The sequence below is a fragment of the Astatotilapia calliptera genome, chromosome 14, assembly GCF_964374335.1.
Source record: "Astatotilapia calliptera chromosome 14, fAstCal68.1, whole genome shotgun sequence".
In the NCBI taxonomy this organism is placed as follows: Eukaryota; Metazoa; Chordata; class Actinopteri; order Cichliformes; family Cichlidae; genus Astatotilapia; species Astatotilapia calliptera.
Genome location: NC_137435.1, coordinates 360,064 through 370,242, shown reverse-complemented (window position 1 = coordinate 370,242; position 10,179 = coordinate 360,064). Strand labels below are relative to the sequence as shown.

Here is a 10,179-nt window from a genome sequence, read left to right as displayed (position 1 = left end):
ATGAAGAACACTGAACAAGCTCAAGAATTTTGATCTCTGAACTGTTCCTTAATGAAAACAGTGTTACTGAGGAACAATCAGTGGGCTCGCCTCTGAACACGCAGCGTGACACTGATGAAGACTTTAAGGACGCAACTCATCCTGATAACACCTCCCACCTGGAAATAAACTGTCTCGCAGCAACAACAACTGTCCTCCTTCCTCAAATTCCAGCCTTTGGAACGAAATATATTTTCCCAGGCTGTTCTCGTTTATATGACATTCATGAAATATTAGAACATGTTGTGGTGAAGTAAGATGCACGTATTGGAGTCCATCTTCTGCACATCAAGGAGAGTTCAAATTTTCAACGCACAGCTCTTTATTTTCCAGAGAATTCCAGGAAAAGAGGTGAATGGATGTTGGAGGTACATTTGGGACGCACCCCAGGTTTGTCCAACCCACTTCTTGGAGCAGGTCCCTCATCAGCTCTTATCAATTAATCACACAATCAATGAAATAATCAGATTATTTATTACATTGAGGATCAATAGAAAATGTGAAAGAGATTTTCAGAGTAAAATAAAAGTTTATTACGAGTTTTCTTAAACCCCAGTTTACAGCTAATAAAGATAAAACAGTATTAAAACAAACAAACAAACAAAAAAAAATCACCTTAATAGGCCCAGTGCAGTTTCCCCAGCAGGGGGAGCCATCAAGTCCCCAGGTGCATTGTGGGACACGTAGTGCGCTCAGTTTGACCTCAGGTTAGGGTCTGATCAATAATCTGAGTGAGCTAAAGTCCTCTAGCATCCAGCCGAAGGAGACGCTGCACTGAATGCGCTGATTAAACACCCCTGAGCTGATCACACACATGCTTATAGGTGTGAACCACAAAGGAGCTGCAGGTCCAGCAACACCTGCACCACATTCTTCTCTGAGCCCACCACTGGGCCAAAGGATATGCTGTAATTAGTTAGAAAATAGTACCGCCACAGACCTGCCCCTGAGATGATCAAAGACCCCCATCCATTTATTTAAGCGTGAGAAACAATTTTATTTTTAACACAAAACTGGAATGCTGAAAAAAAACTATTACTGATCAATGGAATCGATGACATCACGGATCATGATCAACAAACATCTATGTTTACACAGAGGAACACACCTGGCACACGAGGTTAAAGGGCTGCTCAGCAGACAAAGAAACCCATCGGCGAGTTTCATGGATGGAGTCTGAAAACTGCCAAAAGCAGGAGTTTAATAAGCTGAAAGTCTTCATTAAACTTAGAGTCACTGCTGTGTACTACTCCCTCCACATAGAAGCTCAAACTGACTCCGCCCACACGATGCACACCTGAGTGACAGAACTTGCAGTCTGAGAATCAGATTCAGCTCCATTGGATGGTACCTGCGTGAGCTGGGAGGAGCATCTGTGAGGGGATTAGTACACACCAGAGCACAGATGGTCCACGCTCAACCAATCAGCTGCTTGCTGCTGTGATCACATCATCACCAAATGTTCTTTTTAAAGTGACTCCTCAGCACCTGCCAGGTGTGTCACTACACAGAGGTGATGTTCTGTTCAGTAATTATTGCCTTCTACAACATTTCTGATCAATTTCATGTTCAAATTAGAAAACTGTTTAGTTTCATCAGCTGTGAGGTACAGATCACCTGACCCGACTCGAGATTCACTTTGATTATTGGTTCAGATGTTTTGCTGGATGAGGGTAATCTAAAGCTTCACAGAGTGATTGATTATGTAAAAAAAGAAAACATAAACTAAAGCTCTTCATCAAATTTCTCACTAATGTGTTTGGTTAAATTAGAAGGACTGCTCCTTTAATATCAGGAAGTTAAAGCTCTGATCAGTGCAGATCGATACAGTGATTGATTACTCAGTAACAGACGCAGTGTAATTGTGCTGCAACACGAAGGAAAGGGGATGTTTTATTTAGCTGAGACCTTCAAGCGTCTCTGACAGCAGCATCACAACAAGCCCTGCCCCCACACTCAGCGACGCCTTCAGCCACGCCCCCTCAGGCCTTCTGATCCAGTTTGGGGCTCTCAGGGAGGGGGAGGGAGTCTACGGACGCCTGCTCATCTGGAAGCAGCTCCTCCTTATCGCTGAGAGACAGGAAACAGGAAGAGAAGCAGCGTCACTGAAACAGCTCCTGCACGTCAAGTCTGCCACGCCACCCACCGACCAACCCCACCAGAGTTTAGACGGGCAGCCTTCTATTACCTGGAGGACCGGCGGCGGGAGAGGCGGTGCCGTCTCAGCGTGATGATGATGAGTGTGGCCAGCAGCAGGGCAGAGATGGCTGTCAGCGTGACGAAGAGGAAGAAGGCTGCAGGAGATGAAGATGAAACTCAGCGCTTTTATTGTGAAAGGTTCTCTGCAGAGCTGTGTTTATTTGTGCTGCGGAGCCCATGTTGGACATCAGCTGAAGCACAGCCCTGAAAACACACACACACAGGCAGACGCACACACACGCACAGGCAGACGCACACACACGCACAGGCAGACACACACGCAGACACACGCACAGGCAGACACAAACACACACACACACGCACAGGCAGACACAAACACACACACACGCACAGGCAGACACACACACACGCAGACACAGAAACACACACGCACAGGCAGACACACACAGAAACACACGCGGACACACACACGCACACACGCAGACACAAGCAGACAAACACACACACACGCAGACACAAGCAGACAAACACACACACACACACGCAGACACAAACACACACACACACACGCAGACACAAACACACGCACGCAGACACGCACGCAGACACACACACACGCAGACACACACACGCACAGGCAGACACACACACGCACAGGCAGACACACACACACACGCACAGGCAGACACACAGGCAGACACACACACGCACACACACGCACAGGCAGACACACAGGCAGACACACGCACAGGCAGACACACACACGCACAGGCAGACACACGCACAGGCAGACACACACACGCACAGGCAGACACACGCACAGGCAGACACACACACGCACACACACACACACGCACACACACGCACAGGCAGACACACGCACGCACACACACACACACACGCACACACACGCACAGGCAGACACACGCACAGGCAGACACACACACGCACACACACGCACAGGCAGACACACGCACAGGCAGACACGCACGCACAGACACACGCACAGGCAGACACACACACGCACAGGCAGACACACACACGCACACACACGCACAGGCAGACACACACACACACGCACGCACAGGCAGACGCACAGGCAGACACACACGCACAGGCAGACACACACGCACGCACAGGCAGACACACACGCACGCACAGGCAGACACACGCACAGGCAGACACACGCACAGGCAGACACACGCACAGGCAGACACACACACACGCACAGGCAGACACACACACGCACAGGCAGACACACACACGCACACACACGCACAGGCAGACGCACAGGCAGACGCACAGGCAGACACACACGCACAGGCAGACACACGCACAGGCAGACACACACGCACACACACACACGCACAGGCAGACACACACGCACAGGCAGACACAGGCAGACACACACAGAAACACACGCAGACACACACGCACAGGCAGACACACACAGAAACACACGCAGACACACACACGCACAGGCAGACACACACAGAAACACACGCAGACACACACACGCACAGGCAGACACACACGCACAGGCAGACACACACACACGCACACACACACACTGGCAGACACACACACACGCACACACACACACTGTCAGACACACACTCACCTGCGGTCCAGTGGTTTTGGACTTTATCATGAAAGTCAAGCCGACCTGAAAGAGAAGCAGAGGTCAGAGGTCAGAGTTCACCGTGACGAGGGCCACTTTAGATGGATGTAGGCGGTGTCTCTTTACCTCCACTGCAGCTACTCATGCACTCATCCTCGCTGCCATACCGGTTGTAATTGCCACGGCAACCGCCATATATGAAGGGCCGGCAGGAGGCGGAGTCTAGATCGTAGTAGAACATTGTGAAGGCGGCACGGCAGGGCCCGGAGTCCGGCTTCTCTGTGCACATCCCTGTAACACACATGGGCGCAATCACACTCTCCTCCAGCTGCCGCCTACATTACCCACATTGCAACTGCACCGTGCCAGCAGCAGTCCCCATATCAACCTAATCATGTGTGCTCTAGCTCCACCCACAGTCAGGTGACATGCTGCAGCAAGGGTGCGTTTCATTTCTTACCCTTGTTGTCTGAGGAGTCCTCATCTGCGGATTTCTTAGAGGATGGAAGGACGGACACTGCAGAAGACAAACACGTCAGCGAACGCTCTTCCACCTGCCCGACAGGTCAGGATCTTGGATCTCTCACCTGTGCAGGTACCCTCAGCTGATGTGCATGTGTCTCTCACCTGTGCAGGTCTGCATGCAGCTCTCTCTGGTTGGGTAGTTGTTCTTGTTTCCTCTGCAGCCTCCGTACATGAACATCTCACAGTTTCCTGTCTCTCGGTTGTAGTACCAGTGCCTCAGCGATGCTCTGCAGGGACCCGTTTCAGGCTTCGCCTCGCAGTACTCTGATTGGACAACACCACACAGGTGTCACTTATATGGAGAGGCAGGTAAAAGTTTCATATTTGTGAAAGAGTAAAAGGATATCATATCATTTCCCTCGGCAGTTACCTCTGCAGGAGGGAGAAAGAAAGGCGGTTAGTCACTTCCTGTTTTCGGACCTGAGTTTTACTTCCTGTTCCTACCTGTCTACTTGCATACCTGTGTTTTACTTTTTGTCTAAAATTAAATTTAAAGGCAATTTTTTTTATTTTTCATAAAACTGTGACAAAAACTTCCTGTTCACAGCCATACTGCAGCACTGTTTGAACCTGGTTGTCCTGCAGGTGGCAGCACTGCATCTTCCTCTAGAAGAAGTACTTTTCAAAGGTAACTTGAGTGGGACTGCTAGTAGTACTGGAGTACTGCAGTAGTGACAGGTGTTATAAATGATCAGTGTTATTGATCAGTGATTGGTTGGTGAGTCGGGGTGGCGTTACCAGATTTGTCAAAGTCAGCAGATTCTGGATCAGATTCAACCAGAACATTTGGAGCCATCCGAGGAGCTTTAACAGGAGGAGGAGCAGGAGTGGACTCATCAGGGAGAACTGGGCCTGGAAAAACACACACAGTTTACTTTGACCAGGTGCAGCACCTAAATGAAGAATGCCCGTCCTTCCAGTTGAACACTCAACCAATCGGGGGCATGAATGCTGTCATGTGGGTTTACAGTGCTGCTTTTGTAAACTCATCAGCTGAGTACAGGTAAGCCAAAGCTGTCCTTTTAAAGGAAAGCTGATGGTGAGAGGACACACTCCACTGATCGTCCAGCAGGTTGTATACAGGCGCTGTGGAGAGCATCCTCACACAGAACATGACATCGTGGTTTGGGAACAGCTGTGTGAAGGACCAAAAAGCTCTCCAGAGAGTGATCCGTACAGCAGAACGCTGCTGCAGGATTGCTCTCCCCCCGCTTCAGGACACCTACACCAGGAAATGCCGGACTAGAGCAGCGCAGATACTGAAGGACCCGTCCCATCCAGGCAACAAACTGTTCCAACTTCTGCAATCTGGTAGAAGGTTCCTCATCATCCGGGCAAGGACAGAGAGACTCAAGAGGAGCTTCTATCCCCAAGCCATCCGTGCCCTAAACACACACACCCGCCCTCTCACATCATCTATAATTGACTGAGACAGGACTCTTCCAGACACTAAACCAAGGCACAATGTACATTTCAAATTCCTTTAATTTTAAATATGTTTATATTGTCTATCCTGTAAAATAGTCAGATGTCTATTCATATTAATGTACAGAATTCACCTGCTTGCTGCTACTACTGCACATTCACCCAATGTATATACTATATATGTGTGTGTGTGTGTGTATATATATATATATATATATATATATATATATATATATATATATATATATATATATATATATATATATATATATATATATATATATATATATATATATATATATATATATATATATATATATATATATAATGTTTTTCCTCTACACCCCCCCCACCCCCCAATTTTTTTGCACATGTCGAGGAGTGTGTCAGGCTACACTTCACTGTGTGTTATACCTGTATAACTATGCATGTGACAAATAAAGAACCTTGAACCTTGAACCAGGTTGAAGTAAACCAGGTGTTCTCTGGTTTACCTGGAACAAAAACGTTAAACTGATCCAGTTCTGGTTCACTCAGGTACAAACACCAGACCACCTTAAACAAACCAGCTGTTAGTCCCGCCCCTTTTACATTCTTTAGATCAGATTTTAATGTTTTTACTGCGTGAGTAAACACACCTTTGATACTGTGTGTGTGTGTCCTCTGTGATCATGGTGCCTTTAAGCAGTGTCGTAATAATCTGAAAATCGAGTGTCTGACAGGAAAAGTCACCTGATCTGATTGTCCAATCAAATCATCTCAGATGGGAGAAGATGCGAGCCGCTCAGCTGCTGTTGTTTGATTCAGAAACACGGAGGACAAAAATGATTTTAATGAAGGAAATTTAAGAAAGGACAAAGATTTGTGCTGTGAACTTTGACCCCACAGCTGTCACAGCCAGAGCCCCCCCACAGTCGGTTTAATAATGACCCTCACAGTCTGTGTGCTCGATCAGTCAAACGTTGGTTACTGATTATCAAACACGTCATTAGTCTGTGACTTTAAAGGAGTGGTTTCATATCCGATCTGTAGCGTGTGCCGTGGATCTGTGTTTTAATGACGCTCGCGTGTGTCGTTTTGTTTTTTTTCAACCTGCAGGTGAAATCCGCCTGCGCGCCTCATCCCCACACAGTCAACGATGAATTTATATTCCCCGTGTACTTAAATAGGCACTGTTCCTTTAAACAAACATAAACAGGAAGTTTACCTGTGACCCCGGAACAGGTGGCCTCACACTCCTCCTGAGACTCAAAGTGGTTTCTGTTGGCCTCGCAGCCGCCGTACACGAAGCCGCTGCAGTTCCCGCTTGTCACGTTGTAGAAGAAGCGTGGGAAGGCAGCGCGACACGGGCCCACCTTCATCGGCAAGCGACAGCGAACTGAGAGAGACAACAGAGACACCGTCAATAACAGCACTGATAATCTTTCGGCGCTCTCTGATTGGCTGAGTTCAAACCCTGTCAGTTTCCTGTAATTTTCAAAGTGCTCTTGAGCAACAGCTCTCCAGCTTCCTGAAGGAGTGCGTTTGTTTGTTGACCTCTGACCTCAGGCTTCTGATGCAAAGATGAGCCAGTTTTGTCTCTGCTCATAACAGACACCTGAGCAAAGAACCAGTTTTAAACTGTCTTTAGGCTCTTTGTCACGGTCATCATAGCGCACTAAAATAAAAATAAGAACTAGATGTTTGGAAAAAGAAAGAACACTAACAAAGTTAGTGGTCGTGGAAACTAAACGAATGAGACGTTTTTAACACTTATTAGTTTGGTAAATATACCTTCCCTGACGAGGCTTAGACTCTGGAGTCACATGTTTTTTCAAACGCCCTCCTCACAGTAAGAACTTAAAAAGTGTAAAACTAACACTCAAAGTATCATCTACTAATGACGATCATCTAGTGTCCACTGAAGCCTCATCAGACAGGTCTCAGTGAAGGACGGCTGTCAGGAAGTCATTCCACATGAGGGGACACAGGAGAAAAGACTGAGGTCTGAAAATGACACGAGAACTGGACTGAAGAGGACCAGGTGTGACGGAGCGATGGATCCACATCAGTATGTATGAGGAGATCCCACACTGAGAGTCTGCAGCCATCTGTGAGCCACGGTGGAGGCGCTGCCATGGCTTCAGCTGACCTTCCAACCAAAATACAAAGAAAGGAGTGTTGACGTATCAGGTAACACCAATGAGTTAATCCAGAAAACCAGGTGCATTATGGGTGTGCCAGCAAAATAAACTGGACAGTAGATGGACTCAAAAACCCAAACCTCATGAAAATCTCAGGTGTTTAAATCACCTTCAAACAAACAGGTGAGGGCTCCGCCTCCTCTCAGGTGAAGCAGCCCGACCGGTCCAACCTCTCGGAGAACAAACAGCCTGTAAAAATACCTGCACAGGTGGATTCCAGGTAGGGCATGGTGTCACATTTACAAGGAAACAAATGAGAGCAGATCATTAACTCTCAGAGGTGCTCGACCCGAGAGAGGCTGCCGGGGGCTCCCATGATGCACTGCGGGTTTCTTCTTCACTCACCTTGTGCTCATAAAGCTCTCTGTTTCAGGTAATCACTGAGCAGCTGAAAGCCTCATCCGTCACGTTAGACTAAAAAGGTCAAAGGTCAGTTTCTCTGTGACATCAATTTCACTTGTTTTTATCATTATTATAATAATGACCACAGCGTCCACGCTCTCAGGTTCAGTCCATGTTTGGCGCTTCCTGTTGACATTAGTGTGAATATGTCTCTGATCAACCAGAGCGTGAAGCGTCACAAAGAGGCCACAGGTCACGGGTTTGTGTCTGCAGTTCACCTGTGCAGGTAACAATGCAGCAGAGCAGGATGGGCAGCATTGCTCAACAACAATGAGGCACCAAATGCGCCGCCCACAGCGACTCCCTTTTCACAGATTCACACGCCAACTCTGTTATTGATCAGGAAGTATGAGCTCAGTATTCTCAAAGGTTTCAGTGAATGAGGTCATTACTGAGTCAGCTCTGACTCCGCCTTCTTTTGTTTCTTTTATTTTGAAAGTCTTCAGCACGAAGCAGGAAATCAATAATAATAATAATAATAATAACGACCAATAATCAAGTTAAACTGATCAGGTTTCTCCCTGCAGACTGATCAATGAGCCATCTATCGATTAGGTAAAGGATCAGTTATGTTCAGCCTGATCTGTCAGCTCCATTACGGCTCTGCCTGTCGATCAATAATCAAAGCTTCTTACTGTTGTTAGACTCCCAGCGCTGCACCTGCGGCATGTTGTTCTCCTCCTGGCCGCCCTCCTGCGCATCTCCGTCGGCCTTTTCCGCCACGAGCTTACGGTAAACCTCAAACTGGCTACTGGGACGAAGTGCGCAGGCGTCGTGGCCGTCCCCACAGCCCACCAGCTTGCAGTGGGTCGGTCCGTCCGTCGGAAACCCGATCACAGCCAGGTCGCAGTCCGGGAGCGCGCAGCACATCGCCCGACAACTCTTGGGATCGAGCTCCATCACATTGCTCAGCAGCCGCGCTCCGCCAGCCTCGAAATCCGGGACCTGTTTGGGGTCGGTGGACTGGTTCCAACTGCAGTCCATAGCCAGACCCGAAGCCAGCACGAGCCCGAGCGCGAGCAGCTTCAGCGGGATGGTCGCGCCCCCAGTCATCATCAACAATCAATACAAAGCTCCAATAATCAGGAAACAGCGCAGCGAGCCTCCGGCCACACGGTCACTTCCGTGTTCTTGGCTCTGTCGCACTTACATTTACCTACGACAGGTGCGGCAAGCGAGGCCTCGCCCACACCCAGACGTCACTCACACTCAGACACACACACTCACACATACAGAGTTCTGCTGAACGGTGAAAACCTCAAAGGTTCAAATAAAACTCGTTTTGTTTTACTGATGACGATGAATCTTCGGCACAGAGCGGGAGAACAGAGTTTGAATTACAGTCAATCATTTGGTGTCTGAGCGCGCTCAGTGCTGCTCTTTGTCTCTAAGGTGACGGCTGCACATTACAGCTGTTTCCATGGAAACATGAACACCTCCTGTCCCACATCCTGATGAAGGAGACCTGATATCAGATCAGAGGGCATTAATGTGATTGGCTGAACAGGTGTGTTCACTGTTTGCAGCAGAGTGACACTCAGCAGGAAAGCAGAATCAGCACGTTCACATGACCACATGACCACACGCACTCTGAGCTGCTGGGCTGCACATAAAAGAATTAGAGGAAATGGCTGATTTCAAACTCTGAGCTCGACACATGACTCGGCTCCTCTGCTTCCTTCTGAGGGCCTCTGGATGTCTGGAGTCTTGATCTCGTCCATACCTGCTTCATGCCCTGGAGGACGGGGCTGTGGCCCCCCCACACCCTCTAGCAGATCATTACATGAAGGAACCTTTTAAAAAAACAAGCGCGTCCATGCTCAC

The 10,179-nt window shown here is 48.3% G+C and overlaps 1 protein-coding gene across 1 annotated transcript; it reads right to left on the bottom strand.

Moving 5' to 3' along the window:
• Positions 1-494: 494 nt before the first annotated feature.
• Positions 495-9,577, bottom strand: spint2 (serine peptidase inhibitor, Kunitz type, 2). The gene is made up of 9 exons (XM_026192919.2): positions 8,991-9,577; positions 6,978-7,148; positions 5,084-5,197; positions 4,448-4,609; positions 4,281-4,337; positions 3,947-4,111; positions 3,821-3,865; positions 2,228-2,333; positions 495-2,109 (listed from the first exon to the last, which is right to left on the bottom strand). Exons 1-9 carry the CDS (start codon positions 9,409-9,411, stop codon positions 2,022-2,024), a joined length of 1,329 nt encoding a protein of 442 aa, XP_026048704.1. The 5' UTR covers positions 9,412-9,577; the 3' UTR covers positions 495-2,021.
• Between the last annotated feature and the right edge of the window lie 602 nt (positions 9,578-10,179).